Source organism: Callospermophilus lateralis, chromosome 3 (genome assembly GCF_048772815.1).
Source record: "Callospermophilus lateralis isolate mCalLat2 chromosome 3, mCalLat2.hap1, whole genome shotgun sequence".
NCBI lineage: Eukaryota > Metazoa > Chordata > Mammalia > Rodentia > Sciuridae > Callospermophilus > Callospermophilus lateralis.
In genome coordinates this window covers 49,866,989-49,889,648 of record NC_135307.1, presented here as the reverse complement: position 1 = coordinate 49,889,648, position 22,660 = coordinate 49,866,989, and the positions used below count along the sequence as shown (strand labels likewise).

The 22,660-nt window shown below is 33.3% G+C and overlaps 1 protein-coding gene across 1 annotated transcript in view; it reads left to right on the top strand.

Annotated features, from left to right (window-relative positions):
• The window catches only part of Sec23a (SEC23 homolog A, COPII component), a 55,401-nt gene extending 34,018 nt beyond the window's left edge, over nucleotides 1–21,383 (top strand). The window contains exons 15-20 of the mRNA XM_076848237.2: nucleotides 3,317–3,394; nucleotides 6,651–6,812; nucleotides 9,119–9,205; nucleotides 10,595–10,750; nucleotides 12,549–12,614; nucleotides 19,815–21,383. Of these exons, the coding sequence (XP_076704352.1) occupies nucleotides 3,317–3,394; nucleotides 6,651–6,812; nucleotides 9,119–9,205; nucleotides 10,595–10,750; nucleotides 12,549–12,614; nucleotides 19,815–19,904 (639 nt within the window). The 3' untranslated portion in view covers nucleotides 19,905–21,383. The remainder of the gene's footprint in view (nucleotides 1–3,316; nucleotides 3,395–6,650; nucleotides 6,813–9,118; nucleotides 9,206–10,594; nucleotides 10,751–12,548; nucleotides 12,615–19,814) is intronic.
• The last annotated feature ends 1,277 nt before the right edge of the window (nucleotides 21,384–22,660 follow it).

Sequence of the window (22,660 nt, the reverse complement as noted above, 5' to 3'; positions counted from 1 at the left end):
CTCTTATTCCAGATAGGAAGATAAATCATTAAATATATTTTGACCTTTATTTGTTTTGGGGAATAGAGAAGATTATCTTTGCAGTAGCAAAATTTTCTGGAATTTTACTATCATTTAAAAACCTGCCATGACATTGGTGAAACCTGTGAACTTGTCATTCTGAATAGGGATATTGTTATTTTTTACCTTATTACACAAACTTCTTTAGCATTATTTGAAATGTCATCAATTCTTTGGCTAATACTGTTTTATAATGAAACCTGTGTTTTGGAGTGCTGAATATTGAACCCAAGGCCTTTTGAACACTAAGTACGTGTTATACCACTGAGCTACTCTCCCAACTCTCTAAAATGGAATTTTTTGATTTCCCGGATTGCATTTTGTCCTAACATTTTATTTACTATTCTTTTACATGTTGGCATTGCTAGGTTCTTACCAATTCTTGTAAGACTGAGATAAATGGGATAATTGCTAGAGTTGCCCTGTAGTCAGGGAAATGGAAAACTTCATAGTTTATAGTTTTGGTATATGAATCTGTAGCCTTTATAAACATCTTTATAACCACGTCAAGGAAGTTGTTGACTACATCAAAAACTTAAAAACTATATTTTACTTAGAAATCTCTCAGAATTTATTCTAAAATTACAATAGGATAAATGAAGATGCCAATAATGAGGGCTTGATTGGTTAAGATAGTTATGGTGTATGTTAGTATTGAAATGCTAGTCAGGCATTAAAATTGACATGAAAGAAATGCTCACAATTAAAGCAGAAATTTTTGGCATAAGTATCAGATATTTCCAACTCTGGGATTTTTTTTTTTTTTTTTTTTGGTACTGGGGATTGAACTCAGAGGTGTTCTATCACTAAGCTATTGTCCCAGCCCTTCTTTTTTTTATTTTGAGACAGGGTCTTGCTAAATTGCTGAGGCTGGCCTTAAATTTGTAATCCTTCTGCCTCAGCCTTCTGAGTAGCTGGGATTACAGGCATGTTCCCACTCTGCCCAGCTCAATAATCCTTTGTTTCCCTCATTATTATAACATTAGGTTTGCCTAATACATTATTTTAATAGAATTTGGGACACATTTTGACAGGTATACAGTTAATATAATGTGGCTGGTAGTTCTGAATAATGCCTGACATACTGACTTTTTCACAAAATCTATTCAATATATTTGGTATTCTAGATCTTCTCAAGTATATATGATATTCTGTCATCACTATCCAGAAGTTTATGCAATGTTAGAAATGCAGTATTACAGAACTGGCACCCACATGTAGCTAATCAACACTTGAAATTTGGCTAGTGCAATTGAGGAACTGACTTTCTAATTTTTATTTGATTTTAATTAATTTAAATTGCCACATGTAGCTAGTGGCTATCATTGGACAATGACAAATTTATTAATTTGCCAGTGAAGCATTATGAGGGAAAATTAAGATAGCAATGCTCTTATTCTCAGATCTGGGTATTTTCTTTTTTTTTTTTTTTTCAAGGATTAACTCTATTACTATGGCTTCTTTCCTTCCTGCTTGCCTTCTTGGGATTGAACCCAGGGCCTCTCATATGATAGGCAAGTAGCTGGGTGTGGTGTTGCATGTCTGGAATCCCAGTGACTCTGGATGCTAAGGCAGGAAGAACACATGTTTGAGATCAGCCCCAGCAATTTAGCAAGACCCTCAGCAACTTAGAGAAACCCTCTCAAAATAAAAAAAGGACTGGTTTCCTCAGTGGTAAAGGGGCCTTGAGTTTAATTCCTAATGCCAAACAAAGCAGAACAAAAACATGATAGGCAAGTGCTCTGTAACTGAGCCTCCATCTATGACTTTTCTATCCTTGGATAACTCTGATTCTGAAATGATTTTTCCTGGAAGCTAAAATTAGATTAAGCCATATATACCTTTTACTTTCTTCGTAGGGCACAAATAAATGATAGAGTTGAACATTCCAGGTAGCAAAAGTCCTGCACAACTTCTAATAGTGAACCTTTTGTTACTTTTTGTTTATTACATTTTGCCTGTTGTTTTTGTCCTCAACTCATATGCAACTACTATGGTAAACATTTCCAGAAGATAGAACAGTTACATAAGTTTTAAAAACTTTTCAGTTATGGCATTTGCATGTGAATGGATGGAACTAGAGAACATCATGATAAGTGAAATAAGCCAATTCCAAAAAACCAAAGGCCAAATGTTTTCTCTGATAAGAGAATGTTGATCCATGAATGGGGCGAAGGGTGGGGTGGGGTGGTAGGGAAGAATGAAGGAATTTTGGATTGTGCAGAGGGGAGAGGTGGGGCAATGGGGATTAGAAGGATGGTAGAATAAGACAGACATTATTACCCTATATACATGTATACTTGGTGTGATTCTGCACCAGATACAGCCAGAGGAATGAGAAATTATGCTCCATTTTTGAACAATGTGTCAAAATACATTCTATTCTCATGTATAAATAATTAGAACAAATTTTAAAAAAAGTAGAAGGGAGACCAGTAGAATAGAAGAAGGAGATCAGGAGGAGGGAGGGACGGAGGGGTGGGAAAGGGGAGGTACTGGGGAATGAAATTGATCAAATTATACTGTTTTATTGTGTGCATGTATGAATATATTATAACACCACCCCCCCGCCAAAAAAAAAAAAAAAAGAAAAAAACCCAAAACCTTTTCAGGGCAGAGACTTTTTACTCAAGAATAAGAAAAGTTATGATTTATTGAGTGCTTTAGTAAGTGCCAGTCATTGTGCTAGGCAGTTTTTCTTGTAGATAATCTTACTTAATTCCCTAGATGCCTTTTGTCATGTTATCATAGCCTACTTCTATGTTGCCAATGTATGTCCCTCTTTTCATTTTCTAATTTCTGCCTTTTTAAATCAGATTTCCTGTTGGTCTTTCTGATTTTCTTTTCCTCACCTCTTCTTTCTTTATGGTATTTCTGATATATCAAATTTTGTACCAGCAATGTACTTTTATAGCTATTCTGGCATTTTGATAGGCATCTTTCCTTTAGTTGGCTAATATCTTTCTTGGTAAAGTGTTAGGGAATTTTTTTATTTATTAACAGAGAAACTTAGTTAAACAAATCCAAATATTCTAGGGTGAGTTGTTACTATACTATTATTGTTTCTTAAATTCAAATGTTTTCTTTTTGTTGTAATCAATCTCTTGCTAAATGTATATGTAATATTCTAGTTTTATCCTATATGTCTACCTCCTAAAAAGTAGTAACTTCTTATAAATAGAATATATAGAGGCAACAAGTTTTGGCTCTGATAGCAGAAATTCATTACTAACACATTTTAATTTATTTTATTTAGTGTCAGAAATTTGGAGAATATCACAAAGATGATCCAAGTTCCTTCAGATTTTCAGAAACTTTCTCTCTTTATCCACAGGTAAGTAGATAAAATTCTTCTCTTGCGTTGCCAGTAGCAATTTGTCTTACTTTTTTTTTTTTTTTTTTAATACCAGGGATTGAACCCATGGGTGCTTAATCTGTAAGCCATATCCCTAGCTTTTTTTTTTATTTTGAAACAGGGTCTCACTAAGTTGCTTAGGGCCTTCTGAAGTTGCTTAGGCTGGCTTTGAACTTGCAATTTTCCTACCTCAGCCTTCTGAGCTGCTAGGATTAAAGGCGTGTGTCACCATGCCCAGCTATTATTTATCTTTTATTACTCATCTCATAAGATCTATTTTTTTTTGAAATATTTTTTTAGTTGTCAATGGACCTTTATTGATACATGGTGCTGAGAATGGAGCCCAGTGCCTCACACATACTAGGCAAGTGCTCTGTCACTGAGCTACAACCCCAGCCCCATAGGACCTATTTTTATTGAGTTATTCTTTTGATTAGGTAACTTTTGGGATAGCTAAGTAATTAATACTATGCTGTGAGTATCGAATGAAAAGTCTATAATGTTTTTATATTTTGCTCTTACAAATAGTCATTTTTTGTGGAATACAGATTTATAATGAAACCCTACTGTTACTTCAATAGGGTGTAAGTGATTAGCTTTCCATCTGATATAACAGGTTCTAATTGCAGTGATACCACAAAGACTTTTTGTTGTTGTTGTTGTTGTTGTTGCTTGGGGTTGAACCCAGGGCCTTGTGCATGCAAGGCAAACACTCTACAACTGAGCTATATCCCCGCCCAAAGAACTTTTTGTGAGGTAATTTTACCAATTAGTTAGACTTACAGCATGTTATCATCACCTCAGAACAGTTTTGTGGGCTATACCAGGTAAAGAAACTAACTTGATTTACCTTATGAACCTTTTCCACTGGGCATAGTGGAATCTGTCCCCTTATCTATATAGTTGTTTATATAATAAATAACAGAGAGAACATTTATTCAACTGAGTACTATAATGATGATGACCTGGATCCTACTTAAAGGAGCTTCAGTCTGAAGGATAAAATCGGGGATGTACACCCAAACAACACAGAGGAAAAAATGAGAAATGCTATGAAAGGCATATAGAATTTAAAGAAAACCTAAAGAAATTCTTTCAAATGAATGGTTTGATACATCTTTATAGAGGGTGACATTTCAGCTCAACCTAGAGGGATGATAGATATTGAGATACAGAAATTCAAGTTTTTGCCCTTAAAAACTTTGTGTAAAAGCTAGATCCTGGGGCTGGGGTTGTGGCTCAGTGGTAGAGTGCTTGCCTCACATATGTGAGGTACTGGGTTCAATCCTCAGCACCACATAAAAATAATAGAGCAACAATCCATTGCTATGCCTAATTGTGTTAATAATGTTCTAGTCAAAATAAAACTCATTAAAAAGAAAAAAAAAACTAGATCCTTTGTTGATTTGTGATCCAGAAACCCCCCCCTTTTTTTTTTAAATAAAGGGAGACTTTTCTAAATTAATGAGGTTTTAGAGAATTAAGGAAAAAAACAGGATCTATTTGTCTTAAGGCATGCAAAGTCCTTTCTGTTTTGGGAATTCTGAGGCCTTATCTTTGTGATTGAAAAAAAAAAGCAAAATGAATGTGGGTATTAGCCTATATGTTAGACTAAGTTTTTCAGTTTTCTTTCTTCCTCTTTTGTCCTTACTCTAAGACTTCTCTTCCGAATTTTAGATGTTCAGAGTGATCCCACCAATCTCCTTTTTTCCCTTCTGCTGCAAGTAGGAAGCAGAAAACTCAGAAATATTTTTTCCTTAGGTTTTTCAAAACCTGAGGATCTTATATGAAGTTGCCAGAGGCACATGCATAGGCACACTCTGGGAATCCAGTGACTTAGTAGACGCAGGCAGAGGGATTTAGTGAGATCTTGTCTCAAAGTAAAAATTCAAAGGAATTAGGATGTAGCTCAGTTAAGTGCCCCTGGGTTCAAACCCCGGTACCAAGAATAAATAAGTAAATAAAAAGATAGATAGATAAAAGTGGCATACATTAAATTCAAGGGAAGTCTTTATCCCCAAAATATTTACCTAAGAATTTAGTAATTAGACATTCTTGTAAGTAAACAGGAATGATTCAAATGATAAACGGTGAGAGAGCCTCTCTATTGTATTATGGATCACTGAAAAAGGAAAAGTGATTCTGCAATATGTATTTGGGGTAAAAATGGGAGTTCATAATCCAATTGAGTCAAATGTATGAAAGATGATTTATCATGAGCTTTGTAATGTTTTGAACAACCAATAAAATAAATAAATAAATAAATAAATAGGAAAGAGAATTTCACTGAGTGCCACGTGTTGGGAGAGAACTGTGAAGTAAGTTCCAAGCAGGAGGAACATGCAGGCACTTAGGACCTCAGGACTGAAAGAATTTAAGAGACATGATGAAAGACAAGTGGGAGTACTTTGGGGCTGATCCTGCTGATTTTAGGAAAGATCTAGTAGAGATAGCTGTTCTTTATTTAGGCCTGCCTCTCTCCTTTTTAAAAAAAATCTGTTTTATTTGAGGAGGAGGAAGTAAAAGGAGAAATAAGCTGTAAAACAAAGTCTGGAGGATGTTTCCTAGGCATGGGGAAGACCTAAATATTAGATAACACTATGGGTATAGATAAAGTTTTTTTCTCTTTTTGAAACTAATGCAGACTCTTCCTAGCCTAAATTTTTAGATGTATGTCAAAAATAAAAAGTATTTTAATCTACTTTTGTTTTTTTGAGAGCCTTTTGATATAGTAATGAAAAAACCCAGAGTTGTGGTCAGAGGGATGAGGGATAAAAACAGAGAATGCTGGGACTAGGGTTGTGGCTCAGTGGTAGAGCATTTGCCTAGCATGTGTGAGGAACTGGATTCGATTCTTAGCACTGCATATAAATAAATAAAATAAACATCCATTGACAGCTAAAAAAATATATATGTTAAAAAAACAAAAAAATAACAACAGAGAAACTGATAAAACACTACCTGGCATCAGCTTTAGAAGAATGGATTTGAACAAGAAGTTTTTTTCCTACTTTTATATTTTGGAGTTACCTCTCATTTAATTTTTTTCTTTTCATAGAATTATATTTTCAAGCAGCTGATAAATAGCATGAATTTCTGAGGAATATTGTTTAGAATGTTCTCAACATAAATTGTTTATTGTATTGTTTATAGTTGTAATCAAATGCTTTTCTTGATTGTAAACTGCTGTCCTGATATTAAAATCAGTAACAATATCTCATATTTTATTTTACAGTTTATGTTTCATTTAAGACGATCTCCTTTCTTGCAAGTTTTTAATAATAGTCCGGATGAAAGTTCGTATTATCGTCATCATTTTATGCGTCAAGATCTGACCCAGTCTCTAATCATGATTCAGCCTATTCTGTATGCATATTCTTTTAGTGGACCACCAGAGGTAAGAGGAACACACACACAAATGTTCATTGGTCTTACTACTGTGATGTTTGGCATTAAAATAGAACAGTTAATTTAAAAATATATATATAATTATTATATACAAGAATTGAATCACTTATTCACTTAAAAATATTTATGAGAGCTTTTTTTATACTAGATATCTTGGTAAGTATAGTGAGAGATTATTAAAAATAATATAAAAATATTGTAGAAGAGACTTTTAGATGATTTTGTCTGACCATTTGGTTGATCAAATCCTGTAACACCTATGATTATTCTTGTTTTTGGTACCAGGAATTGAACCCATGGGTGTTTAAACACTGAGCCACATCTCCAACCTGTATTGTGTTTTATTTTGAGAAAGGGTCTTGCTAAGTTGCTTAGGGCCATGCTAAGTTGCTGAGGCTAGCTTTGAACTTGTGATCCTCCTTCCTCAGCCTCCCGAGCTGCTGGGATTTAGGTGTATGTAACCATTCCTGGCCTATGATTATACTTCATATCTTTAACAATGTTCAGATGTGATTGTGATTCTGTAGTACTCAGCTGATTTCAAAATTTAGTGTCAGATAGTTATAGTATTCTGTCTAAACATAGTCTCATTTTTCTTTGGTCCTTTGAGAACATAAGATACAGTTGCCATATTTAAGACATACTTAAAAGAACGATGGCTTAACTTCCTTATCAAACTGTTCCATTTACTTTAACCTGTTATCAGTGAACAGTTTTTCTGTTCTATATTCTGAATTGTCTGTTTTACCACTTATAAAAATGTGTAATGACTATATTTGAAAGTAATACTTGAAGAAGGGTCAGTATATAGAGAATATTTGTGATTTCTATTTGTTAGTGATCCTTCATGATACCTCATGTCTTATAAAATAGTAGGAAATGTTTTATTTTGTTAGTGTAAATTTTAAATAATTTGTCAAATAGTTTCTACTAGGAAAATACATTTTTAAAATACGTTGGTTTGGCTATGTATTTTAATTTTATAACTCTTTGAATCAAGAAAATAAGTTTTATAAGTAACTTCTTATTTCAGAGTAATGTATATAAACTGTAGACACTGGGAAAAATGTAGAATAGTGTCTAGAAGAAAATTGAATCCCACCATCCCTAGTCCTTGCTCCTATCAAATTCCATCCATTTCATTCAGTACATGAATCCCATTAACCTCATTTTCCTAAGGCTTTGCTTTTGAAATTATTTCTTTCTCTCCTGCATCACCACTTTTGTGTCCATCTGTATCATTCTCTTTAACCTAGAAACTTTAACAGCAGTCAGGTTGAAAAAGAAAACCATCAAAACCCTCATCCTTTCCTTACATTTTCTTTAATTATCATCCATTTCTCTGCTCACAATTAAATTCAAAAAAGTTATTTATTGTCTACACTTTCTCACTTGACATTCATCACATGTCATACATTTCCCACTTTATAAAATACAGGTTGAACATGTCATATATTCTGAGTCAGTTTTTGTCCCTAACATTATATTAAAATGGCTCTTATCAAGACCACCATTATTCCACAACTTGCTTCAACAAGCTATTCACAGTATTTGCTAATAAGGACTCTCTTCTCAAAAACCTTATGCTTTAGACTTTTCTGACTCCTACTGTTCTCACCTGGTATCCCCCTACTCATGAAGGTTCCTTTAAGACTTGTAAATATTGGCATGCTTATAGGCTCAATCTTTTGTTTTCCTTATCTTCTCCCCTCTCTAGGTGATGCAATCTAATCCCATGGTTTTAATTACCATCTTTGGGCATATGGTACCCAAATTTATATCATCAGTTTGGTCCACTCCTTTTTATTCATATATGGAAATTTGCTCTATCCCAAACCTTTCTCATTTCATTTATTGCTGCCACTATTAAGCTTAAGAGTCATCCTTGATTTCTTCTTGACTCTATTTTTTGTTACCTCAGTTTGTAAAGATTTCTTAGAAAATTAAATTAAAATACACTGCAAGAATTTTTTTTAATACTAAGAGATTTTAAGTAATAAAAATTTCAGAATCAAAAACTATCCTGGAGCTGAGTATAGTGCTACATGCCTGTAATACCAACAACTTGGGATGCTGAGGCAGGAGAATAGCAAGTTCGAGGCCAACTTGGGCAACTTAGTGAGACCCTTCCTCAAAATAAAAAAATTTAAGCAGGGCTGGAGGTGTAGATCAGTGGTAGAATGCTCCTGGATTAAACCACCAGTTCCACAATTAAAAAGAAAATCCTGGAAAGATCCATTTTGTATCTTTAAGTAGTTAATTTTTTCGCAACTCTCATTGTTTTCTCCATGTTAGCCGGTTCTTCTTGATAGCAGCAGCATTCTTGCAGATCGTATTCTTCTCATGGACACATTCTTCCAGATTTTGATTTATCATGGTGAGGTAAGATCCTATAGCCATTTAAGGCTATGCATGTAAAGTCTTTTCTACTCAAGGAAGGTTTTTAACTCCTGTATTAATATAGCTAGTGTTCATCTCTGATAATAAACTTTGATTTCCCTGTTTATAAAATACAGGTTGAGCATGCCTAATCCAAAACTCCAAATCTGCAATACTCCAAAATCTGATACTTTGCACACTGACATGAGACAAGTAGAAAATTCCACTATGAAACTTTGTGTCATGCTCAAAGTTATTTAAAATATTATGGAAAAACTACCTTCAGATTGTATCTGTAATAACTATATAATACATAATGAATTTTTGTTTAGATTGGGCTTCCACCCCCAAGATATTTCATTATGTGTATGCACATATTTAAAAATCTGAAAAAAAATCTGAAGTCCATAACACTTCTGGTTCCAAGGATCTCAAATAAGGCATGCGTTGTCAACCTGTGTGTATATAATGTGATTCTTCTTAATTTAGGTTTTTAGGTTTCAATCACAATTGACCCTCTTCTGTTTTTTTGTTCTCATTTGTCTATACATGTTTGTACAAATAGATTTTATACAAATCAAGTGCTGTGAATGTGAAAACATTGACATGTGCATAGATATACGAGATTTTTGTGTTGTACCTTGAAGAGAGGGTAAAAGCCAGCCTTTGTCAGGAGACAAATTTTTTTTTTCATTATTTCATGTGATCATTATAAGTTATTTTAAAAAGTGTCTCACATGATCTTGAAAAGTTCATTTAAGGCATAAATGAATTAAAATTTATAACTTAATTGGAATGGTAAATGATTGAAAAGAGTAGAATATTTGAGAAACCATTAAGCTTTAACTCAGGTATTTAGCAGAACTCTATTCTTACTGAATTTATCCAGCTAATATTTAAGTACATCCACTGTATAAAAAAGTAGCATACTCTGGATCTTTAGAAGAGATTGATTTTTCACAGACCTGTGCTCAAGCTTATAGTCTAGTATTTTAGTAACTTATACAGATTTATCTTTAAATTTTCTTTAATTGTAAATTATTTTAGATTTGCATTGGAATAGTAAAGATGTTACTAAAAATATCCTTTTAGGTAATACTCTAGGATTTTAAAAGTTTTATTCATTATTATTATTTGATTATTTTTAATTGATTCCACTCACATCTCATAAACTTTTATTTTGTTTTTCTTTTAAAGGAGAAGAAATCTCCTAATTTTTTGTTTACCTAAGAATATTTTATCTACTGAAATTAGTATTTTTAACTTTAAAAAATTGAGATAAATGGAATACTTTTCTGTCACTTTCTGAATATTACTTCCTTTGAAAAAAATCATAAGATTTTTAGATGGGCAAGAAATTTAAAGTAATTCCTTCAATTGTTTTAAAACTAGACTATAGCACAGTGGCGGAAGTCAGGATACCAAGACATGCCAGAATACGAAAATTTCCGTCACCTTCTGCAAGCCCCAGTAGATGATGCACAGGAGATCCTTCACTCCAGATTTCCAATGCCAAGATATATTGACACCGAACATGGGGGCAGCCAGGTAAGTAATGTAATTTTTTTGTGTGTGGTTGTTGATAGGTTTGCAATGAGGTATACTTACTTGTCTTATGACTTTAGTTTGAATAGATTGCTTTACAAGACAGAAAGGGGAGAAGACAGGAATGCTTTTGCAATAACTTTGAGAGCAAAGCATTAAGATGATTGACCAGTTGCCTAAAGCTACCAGTTTTCTCCATCTTCTGTTTCCAGTTCAGCTCTCATAACAAAGTTAGGATGGCATTGCAGTGGTTATGTCAGCTTTAGTTGAGCTGACATATGTGAACAATATATGAACAGCTGGGGAAATAATTTAGTGAACCTTTCTAAAAACTGTAATTTTACTGATAAAGTCTATGAATATGAATTTGTGTTAACTTACTTTTTCATTTTTCTCATTCTGTCATTCCAGTTTCTAGAAAATAAATTGTCAATTTAAAGGAAAGTTTTGTGGTATTAAAAAAAACTGGTTTTTTGAACTGTGAGGATTAAATAAAATATATGTGCATATGCCTGTCTCATTTGATCCCTTCAGAAGGCTAGATTAGATGCCCTTAGCATACCTACATTTATAAAACAGTTCTTATTTCTTCCTTGTGATTCTGTTTTGAGTTACAATAAATTGCTGGGCATGGTGGTGCATGGTGCTGATAATTCCAGCTTTAAGGAGGTTGAGGCAGGTGATTCCATGAGACAAGTTCAAGGCCAACTGTGGCAACTTAGATCCTATTTCAAAATAAAATAAAAAGGACTGAGAATGTATCCCAATGGTAAAGCACTCTGAATTCAATCCCCATTACTAAAAAAAAGAAGAGTTATGATAAATTAATTTTAAGTTATTATAAGTTTGTTTCATTACTCCTTAAAGGCAGGGATTATGCTTTGTTTATTGCTGTAACCCCAGCATGTAGCAAGTATTACAAAAAAGGTAGCAGATATCAGTAACAATTATTATCAGAGATGATAACAATTATTGTTAGTGTTTTACTGTATTTATAGTAGGAATTATCAGGTATTGAGAATTTGCAAAGCAGTTTACACTCCTTATAAGATCTTCATAAGAATTCTGTTGTAATATCCATTTTTATAGGAGACTTTGGTTACTTATGGTCAAGGAAATGGTAAATGGAAGATCTAGGGTTTGAATTCTGGAGTTCTGGGCCAGTTTAAGGGCCAATGCTCTTGACTGTAATATATGAATACTTAAAGAATAGAAAGAGATTTTTGAAATTTAAAAGATATGACTGCCCATGTTCTAGTCTCATTGATATCTCACTATGCATATTACTACTTTCCTCTTCTGTTCTGATTTTTTTCATGATGTAAACCATAGTGGGAAGATGGGTAAAACGTTGGGTAAGTTGTCTCATAGAATCACCTGTGATTTAAGAAAGTTTGAAAATCATTGTTTAAAGAATACAAGATTTTCTTGTTTTTAATTTGTATTATTATTTGGAATTTTGAATTTCCGAAACTGTTACAGACCAAGCATTTGGTGATTTTATACTAACCTTGTCATAAATGTTGTACACACAATTTTTATATGCTGAGTTTTAGACACAACAATTTGTTATAGAGATTATAAATGTATGATTTAGAGAAGTGGATATATTTATTATTTATATATAACATAGTAGCCTACACATTTCAAAATTTAGTTAATCTTTTTAAATGTTACATTTTAATAAAGTTAATTTTACCAACATATTAAATAAAATTGGTTTTAGATGGCATAATGTATTTATTCAGCTTATATTTACTTAAGCTATTTCTGATGGATAATATTATTCTTTGTTTTTAAGGCTCGTTTCCTACTTTCAAAAGTCAACCCTTCACAGACTCATAATAACATGTATGCCTGGGGGCAGGTAAGTATAAATGGCAGTCTTGGAAATTATTTCTTTATGTAGTCATAGTTTGTTATTTTAGTTTGATGAAAGCTTCATTTTTTTTCTCTGTGTATTTAGTGATGATTTCTGTTGAAAAAGTAATAAAAAAATAGAATTAGTATTTGATGACACAATAAAAAAAATAAATAAATGATCCTATTTAATAGGCAGAATCCCTTCATATTTCAATTCAGTATCACACCCACAAGCCAAAAAGCAATAAAGTATGAAAGCTAGGAAGTAATGATTGAAGCTTAATGTGAGGCCATGAACCATAAAAAGCCACCCTAAGCCAGGAGAGGCCAGGGATTATACTTGAGTAGGAGAGTCAGGAAGCCTAGGAACCATTATTGACATATTTTAACTTTGTAGAAGTCTATCTCTTGACATAACGTGTCAATAAGTGTCCAATAAGGGCAGGACTCTATATTGGTACTTCAGGGTATGTGATTGCTATCTCTGTCTGCCTTAAAAGAGTTTTTGTACTCTGGTATTAGAGATAAGACACATGCCTCAGTAAAGTACAGGCAGAATATGGTAAATGTGCCTTTAGAAAAATATAAAGTAATACAATGGGTAGAAGAGGAAGAGGAGAAGAAGTCATGTGGTGGCAACAGGAAAGGGATGTTTAATTTAGAGAATAATTATTATTTCAATATGTGGAAACTATGAGGAAGGGAATTCTATTTAAAGGATGGTATGGACTAAAATAATAGAGTATGTGTAGAGATGAATAGTAGAACACAAAATTGGAAATGTATTGTGTGACCAAATTGTGGAGGATCTTGAATGCCAGGTTGAAGACCTTGTTTGGTAAGCAGTAGAAAGTTGTTGAAGTTTTTGGACAAAGGGGCAAATTTGAGTCCTATTGTGGTTGAAACTTAAAAAATGGGAGCAGTCTGTCAGTTGAAACTGTATTTATTGAAATAATTCAAGTGATGAGGCATAAAGATGATATTTTGAAGATGGACTCAATGGAACTTGATTGGAAATTGTAGGAAAGTAGCTATACACAAAAATCTAAATTCTGATTGGATCTTGAGCTAGGGAGATAACAATTATAAGGAATATAATTGGGAGGATTTTTGATATTGGAATATAGACTATATCAGATAATTAGACAATATTATTAATTTTTTTGAGTATGATAATAGTGTTGTGGTATATAGGAGTTTGTTGATCTTGGGAGATACATGCTGACTTATTTAGGGGTCAAACGTCATGATGTCTTCAACTTGCAGAAATGAGTCAACAAAAAGAAGTAAAAAGAAAAGGAAAAATGTCTAAAATATATAGAAACAAAGCAAATGTGGCAAAATGCTAATCAGTGAAATTAGGTATACTATATACATCCTTCTCAACTTTTCTGTAGGTTTGAATTTTTAAAATATAAGAAATTAAGGGAAAACAATGGGTTTTGAGCCTAGGTATCTAGGAAAACGTGTACTAGTAAGTGGGAGTTGGGTGGAGAGAAAATGTTTGATTCTAGATACTGAGTTGGAGATGTCATCTAGATGACCATATTGGGTAAGTTGTTGGAAATTTTGATTTGTGGTGAGGCGAGGATATGAAGGTTGATTCTGGACAGGTGATACTTAGTCATTACAGTAAATGCTTATCTGAGAGTAGAAAATGAGACAAAGCATAATGAGACAAAACCTGGAGCAAGTACATGTGATAGGAGTATTTATAAATAATCAGAGGTAGAAGGAGATTGAAAAGAATCTTTTATCATAAAGGGAAGAACTTTAAGGAAGAAGAAGAGGGTAATGGGCACTGAAATGCTACAGGCAGTTGAAGGAAAATATAAGGAGTTTGATAAGGAAATCATTTGTAACCTTCAGTAGACAGTTTTAATATAGTGTTTGGATAGAAAAGAGATCATAAGGAAAATAGATTACAAAACAGATTAGAGTGGGTGGTAAAAAGGTAGAAATTATAAGTATAAATGATCCTTTCATAAATTTAGCCTGAGGGTAAATGGAAGGATTATTGTTATTAGTGTAAGAACACAGAATTTATTTCTAGATGAAGGTGACAATCTGGGGATGAAAAAAAAAAGATTTAAGATATAATCACAAGCACTATAGGCTGGTTAAGCATTGGTAAGGAGGCAGGACATTTATTTTTGCCAAAGAAAAAGGTGAGAGGAAGGGTGAAGATAGATTTTTGAAGTGGAGAGAAAGTTCACATAACTGCCTGTTTCTTTTCAGATTATTTGCTAAAGTGAGACAGACGGGGTTAAGGACTAGAAAAAAGGAAAGATTAAAAACAATTGTGAAAAATAGAAGACAACAGGATAAAAAAGGTCTTTTACAGCAGTGGCGAGGGCCCATTTTATTTACTAATAATTTCTAACAAGCTCCCATCATGTTCTATAACCATACTTTGTAGTTTAGGCAGTGTATTAAGGATGAAAGATTTTGGGTGATTGAGGATGAAGAAGAGAAAAGGAGGTAGAATTTTTAGAGCAATGTTAATTGAGTAACAATGGGGTCCCATCTGGGTAGAAGACAAATGATGCTATAATTGGGTTAGGGCCCTTTGAGTATACAGTTGTCTCAAAAATTTTTCCTTGATTTCTCTACGTTCACTGTTTCTTTTGGTGATTGCTTGCACTCTTACAGTGGAAGCAATCATTTGTCTCATTTTCTACTCTCAGCTTTTACGTGAAGGCTTACTTGCCAGTTTCCATCTTTTGTTTAGCTTCACACTGAGCTGTAGACTTTAATTTTTTGAACTGCCTACTTGAATTTCCTGTAGATATTTCACAAGCAGAATGTCCCAACCTTACCTTTCTTTTTAAACTATCTTGTTCTTCCTGATTTCCTGTTTTTTTTTTTTTTTAATTTATTTATTTTTTAGTCTTTTCAGCGGACACAACATCTTTGTTTGTATGTGGTGCTGAGGATTGAACCCGGGCCGCACGCATGCTAGGCTAGCGCGCTACCACTAGAGCCACATCCCCAGCCCTTGATTTCCTGTTTTTAACAGAAGGCCTCACTATTCCCTGAATTCCCAAGGCTTCAAACTTTAGTCATTTATAGTTTCTCCTTTCTGCCCCTAATCACTAGGATTATAAGTGTGTGCCACCTGGCCTGGCTTTGCCCTATTTCTTCTATCCATTTTCAATCTCCATGTCATTATCCAAAGTTAGGTAGTGGTTACTTTTCACATGGACTGTTGGAATTCCCTTCTAACTGGTTTTAGTGCTTCAGCTTTTTTCCTCCATTTTGTCAGTGGCCAATTAGTCTCCTTAATGTAGTAGTCCTGAATATCAGCTCTAAAATTCTCAATAATTCCATATTAAATAACATAAGAACCCTTTGTATTGTCACTGAGAGCCTTTCTTGTATTACCCACATTATCTTTTTCCACTGTTAGCTACCACCACTGAGGTCTTTTAGCCAAACTAGACTTCTATTTTTTTTTTTTTTTGGCAGTACTGGGGATTATACTCAGTGGTGTTTTACAAGCTACATCCCCAGCCCTTTTAATTTTTTATTTAGAGAACAGGGTCTTACTAACTTACCAAGGCTGGCTTGAATTTGTAATCCTCCTGCCTTAGTTCTGAGTTGTATTATAGGTGTGCCAGCACTATGCCTGAATTTTGACTCTACTTTGAATATAATGAACATGTTCTTATCTCTTTGTGATTTTTGTCCTCATCACCATTTAGACACATCACATTCATTCCTCCAAGCTCAGTTTATAGTTCACTCCATGAAACCTTTTATATGATTGTATAACTGGATTTGTGTAATATCCTTGCCCCATCATCCCTTTTTCCCCATTTGTTTCCTATTGCTCTTATTTCACATGTTAGAGTATAAATTACTCAAGGGCAACAATTCTGTTATTTTCATTTTTAACTTCCCCTGGTACCTTAAACATAGTACATATTGAATATGATAGATTTGTACAGAAGAGTAGAGATGGGAGTGTGGGAGATCTGAGGAGATGGTTAGCAGTTAATGAGATTTTGTAGTATAGATGAATAAGTTAAATTTAAGGTCCAAAGGTCTTGAAATTTTGGGGAGATTTGTGTAACAGGCGAAGGACCATAATCTTGGAAGTATGGAAAGGGTCGGATCACATATGAAAAAAAAAATTTATGCCCAAATAATGCGTATATGTATATAACCTCAGTATCACTTCACTCTGCTTCTTTGCTGGGGGAACAAAAAGCCAGATGTAATAATATGGTATAGAAATTTGGAGTACACAGTATGCCACGAATCAGCTTTTCCATTATACTTAACTCTGGCAACTGAGTTTTGGTTTTAGTTCTGGGTTTCATAAGGGGAACTCAGATATAGTCCAAAGAAGAAAATTCCAAGAGGACGGAAAAGTAGCACCAATAAATAAAGTCCAAGGAAATAACAGTTGATCAGTATGGAGAAAGAGAGGTTAAGGAAACTTTAAAATAGTATTTGTGAGGGTTCGCACATCTAATGTCCACAAGAGCCAGGTGAGTAACAAAGTGGCTGGATGTAAAAAAAAAAAAAAAACCCTGATGCTCAGTGTTAAGAAGCAATACTTAGGAGTGGGGTGGTCTATGGCAAACTAAGGTTTGTGGAAAGAATACACATTTCTTCTTTAAAGGAGGTAGCTGCTTTCCCCCATCCTTATTATCATTCACATAATTCAGTTAAAAAAAAAGTGGGAGTCTACACTTTGCAGTCTAAATAAAATATACTCTGTATAGCTGGATTTTTCATACAAAAGTATAGTTTAGTCCATGGAACTAAATAATTCATGGAAATGATGACTTCTCATTTCTGTTTTTTTCTGGGTTAAATTTACAACATGGAGATATACTTTTGGTAGACTTTTTTTTTTGGTACGAGGGATTGAACCTAGGGGTTCTTAACCACTGAGCTACATCCCCAGCCCTTTTTATTTTTTCTCTTGAGCCAGGGTCTTGCTAAGTTGCTTAGGGCCTCGTGAAGTTGCTGAGGCTGGCTTTGAATTCATGATCCCTAAGTGAAATCCAGAGTTGCTGGGATTACATGCATGCGCAGCCATGCCTGGCTGTTTTGGTATATTCTTAATAAAAGAAAGAACTTGTCCAATTAAACATGGAAAAGCATCATTCTGAAATGGTAATCAGAATGTAGATTTTGCCAGTTGCCCAAGTTTTCTTTGTCTGCAATTTCTTGTCTACAGAGTTTTAATAATAGTCCTTGCTTGCTGTACTCTGTAAATATTAGCTATTAGGTTTCAGTGTTAATCATTGGGAAAAAGTCTTTCCCTAAAGATATTTAACATAGGAAAGAAAGCCTAATTTCAACTTTGAAGTTTAATTAATGCTATCTGAAAGTAGGGCATTAGAAGCATAAACAAGAGCGTTCACGTCTTCCTTGACCTATAATTTTTATAAGAGAAATTGTTAGTATTTTAATAATCATAAGTTGAGCAGTAGTATATTTTAGTCACAGTGCTTTAGGTTTTCATCTCCTTTACCCCATTTGAATTATGAAAAACTTTTCAGAAGAGGAAATTGAAATATCATAGTTTTCTTTTTGTCAGAAATCGAGAACCTAGTGATAAGTATTATATGTGAATGTCCTGAAGAGGGCACCATTGGAATACTGCTTTCTGTGGCATTCGGGACCTCTATTGGTGTAATGTATGCTAAATGTTGTAAAGCTTGGACCTTTTTGTAATTTTAAAGAGAAAAAAGACCCATTTGAAAAATGAGCTAACTACTGATTTTTTTATATAATTTGAGTTTAGCCTTAGTTTTTATAATTTCAAATAGGATCTCTGCAGTGTATAAATTAGGCAATCTGTATCTTTGAATGGAAGAAATAGATTTAGAATTGGGTGAATTGAGGTGAAAAACATTTAAAATGAAAAAAAATCATAGGAAGAGAACAAGCAAGAGCCACCAAGTTATTATTAGTTTGGGTCACATTTTAGGGGCTTCTGATAACTCTGAATGTAGAAGAAGGAAAAATGTTTTTGTGGATACAAAGTAATAGCTTTTTCAAATGAAGTAATGGTGAAAATAGCTAAAACACATATGTCTATTGTATGGCACAAATTTTTCTGTTTGCTTTATACTACTTCACTCATTGAATCTTTTTCAAGAGTTGTTTGAGATGGACCCTGTTATCCTTATTTGACAAATGTGGAAACTAAGACACAGGTCAAATCACTTCCTGAAAGTCACATGAATACTAAGTGGCAGAACCAGAATTTGAGCTCAGGCATCCTGGCTCCAAGTTCTGTGCCCATAAGTTCAGCACTTTAATTCCTCCCTTCATTGCCAAGTTTCTTAAGTTCTTATAAATTAACATGACTTATTCAGAAGAGGTAATAACATGTCTGCGGCTTTGCCAGGCTAGACCCACAGGAGCTATAAATTCATATCTAACATTTGCCACTATCTTGCTGATCTCCTCTGAAATTACTTTTGTGTTAGACTCTTTCCATTTATTAATAAATGGAATTTGAGTATGAGAATAATATTTCTAAAAATTCAGATATAAAATCCACAAATACTTTCTCTTACAGTAAAATTTCATTGTTAATGGATTAGGTTTTCAAGGTCATTTTGTCAGTACAGTTTTGTTAAAATAGATATTAAGAATTTTGGGGGCTGGGGTTGTGGCTCAGTGGCAGAGCACTTGCCTTGCACGTGTGAGGCACTGAGTTCGATCCTCAGCACCACATAAAAATAAACAAATACTAAAAATAAATAAATAAATAAATAAAAGAATTTTGGTAATTCTGGTTAATTTCTTGAAACTTACAGAAATCAATTCAATGACTTGGAAACTTAGTAAGCATAGTTTATTTTAAGAACGATGCCGTGAATTTGCTTCCTTCTAACTAGTGTTTCTGTTAAAATGCCAGGGAGAGGGGTTCTGGAGGTCAGTCTGTTTTAAAGCCCTAATCCTCTAGTCACCTCTCGGTCCTCTTGATAACCAGTCTCCATCCTGAGACTTCTCATTTTCTAGCATAAACTCAGATGTGATGGTAATAGTCCATGAATCACAAAGACAATTAGGAAATTTTGAGGACTTATCTAAGAATTTCCCTCTCAGAAACCAGGAGCATAGGCATTCTTCTGCTTAAAATGATTCCCTTGTCTATTTTAAACATTTTCTTATACAGTCCAAGGTATCACCCTGTGTTTTAATCATAGCGAATACTTCTCTTTTCCTCTAGGAGTCTGGAGCACCCATCCTCACAGATGATGTTAGTTTACAAGTGTTTATGGATCACTTGAAGAAACTTGCTGTGTCAAGTGCTGCTTGACATATGAAACATGTTAACGACACTTAAGAAGATGAAATATTTCAGTTTCATTTTTTTCCCTTTTTCAGTTTGTGGAAACCAACAGATCTCTCTAGACTTTTTTTTTGTATCAGTATGGTTTGAGAAAACATAAAAATGTTCACGTTTGTAGATAAAGCTGGAATATAATGAGAGCATTGAGAACAAATTTGTTTTGCTTGCCACAGTATTATAACTGGTTTTAGAATTTCAAAGTCTTTATAACTTAATTATGTTTAAGAGTAAAAATAGAGTCTGCCGTGTACAACAGATATAACTTATTTGTATATTGCAGACAAATCCAAAGTGGCACTGAATATCCTCACTGACCTTTTAAAAACTTATTTAATTTTAGCCAGAAAGGAACAAATCAATAGTTATGATAAATGTGAACATTTTTTCTTATTTGTTGAATTTTTTTTTTTTAGTGATTTTCACTTACACATACACTTTTTCCTGTAGTTTTTCTGGTAAGGCAGATTTATTTTATGATTTGTTTAGAAATTATAATGGCAATTTTCATGAAGATAATTTAATGTTTTTGATTATTTGGAAAAATTATTTAGAGATGAAAAATTTTGGTGGGGGTAACATTCCCACAAATGACAATAAATGTGAAATTCCTACAAAGTACCTAACTTATGTGACTAACCACAATAGTTTCTTTTTAAAAAGGATACAGAAAATAAAGCATTTGGTTAGAGTGCATAAAGAAAGCCTTTGCAGTAAAATGACTATTGTAACTACTAAACCAAATTTGGTTTTCACTACTCATTTTGTTGTTTTCCCTTCTTTTTCTGTGGTAAATTTTACATTATATCCTTCAGTATTTTAACACTATTTTGGGAGTTTACATTTCTTATTTCTGCTTCCTTTGTGTGAACTTTATTAAGTTGTGGTTCTTATTGAAACAGTATTATATAATGTTTAATTATGTCACGTGATGATACTTAGTTCTGTTTTGATTTATTCATCAGTAACATTCGCTTTTACCTTTTAAAGTTTACTCATAGCAGATGTTTACATTGCTAAAGCCAGATATGTTTTGACAATGAAATTTACATATCAAGTACTGCAAATGAAAGGTGGTGTGCTGATATATGCTTAGAAAGACAGTTCTCATGATTGTTACTTGCATGAACACAATCATATGATGGTAAAACAGAAAACTTATAATTGTTATATTCAGTTTGCTTAAGTAAGTTCCATTTTATTTGAATTGAACTGTGCTAGACCAAAATGCCAATAAAATATACTTTTCTCTGTGTTTCTGGTTATCTTGAAATCTAGTAAAGCCTAAGAAGCCTGTTGTAACATTAGAGCACTTAAAAGATATTTTGACTTACACTTAGTAATTGTGTGTATTTATGGGGTACAGTGTGATAATTTGATACATGAATATAGTATGTAATAATCAAATTAAGGTAATTAGCATTTTCATCCCCTTAAAATTCATGATTTGTGTTGGGACACTTTGAACTCTCTTTTAGTTCTTAATAAAATATATAGTAAATGGTTGTAAACTACAGTCACTCAACTGTGCTGTGGAACACTGGAATGTGTTCTTTCTAATTAACTGCATTTTGATGACTATTATCCAATCTCCCTCCATCCCCTCTTCCTAACTTCCTAACTTCTAGTGACTAACTTCCTAACTTCTAGAGACTACTCTTTAGGTTTCCACATGTGAGTAAGAATATGTGTTATTTGTCCATCTTGCCTGCTTTATTTTGCTTAAAATGTCCTCCAGTTTCATTCATGTTGCTATAAATGATAGGACTTCATTATTTTTTAAGGACTCAATAATATTTCTCTACACACACACAAAACAAAATGAGAGCATTTAAAATCTTCTGCTAGTAGAGTAAAATATTACTCATTTCAAAAATAACTATGTTGATATATTTCACATATCATACAATTAACTCATTTGAATTATACAATTCAGTAATTTTAAATATTTTCATGGAATTCTATAACCATCAACACAATCAATTTTAGAGCATTTTCATCATGCCAAAAATAGTTATTCATTCTTTATGTAAGACAAGTATGCTTCAGTGTTTTTTTAGACTGAGGAAAGATGTTGTAATAAAAACACCTGCTTTTTTGCTTGTACCTTCAGCTTCTGTTAAGAATGCTCTTGTATTTTGTCTTAGTGAAAAAATGGTGTTTTAGCCCTAAGTGGTTCTTAATGTCTAAATCAAGTACAGGTTAAATGCTAAAGTGCCTCTGTATTTTTAAGGATAAATGATGAACAGATATATCATCATACCCATTTAGCTTGCTATTTAAAAGAAATCATTTATGTGTGTATTTAAGCTATTAGTAAATTACTAGATATTCAAATGGATGGTTGAAAAAATGTTTAATCCTTTGTTTTTGTTTGGTCTGTTTTAACAAAGTACAGTAGACTATATATAATAAACAACAGAAATGTATTTATTAGAGTTTGGGGAGTTTAGACGCTAGATGATACACCTTTTTGCTGTGTCCTAATGAGGCAAGGGGCTATCCAGCTCTCTCAGGCCTCTTTCTTTTTTTTTTTTTTCTTTTTTTTTTTCAGGCCTCTTTCTATAAGGCCACTAATCCATTGACAAGGGTACAGCCCTTATGTACTAATCAACTTATAAAACCCTACTTCTTAACCACATTGGAGATTAAGTCTCAAATAGGAGTTTTGAGGGGGTTCCCAACATTCAGACCAAAGCACACATTTGTTTATATTTTTATTTAAA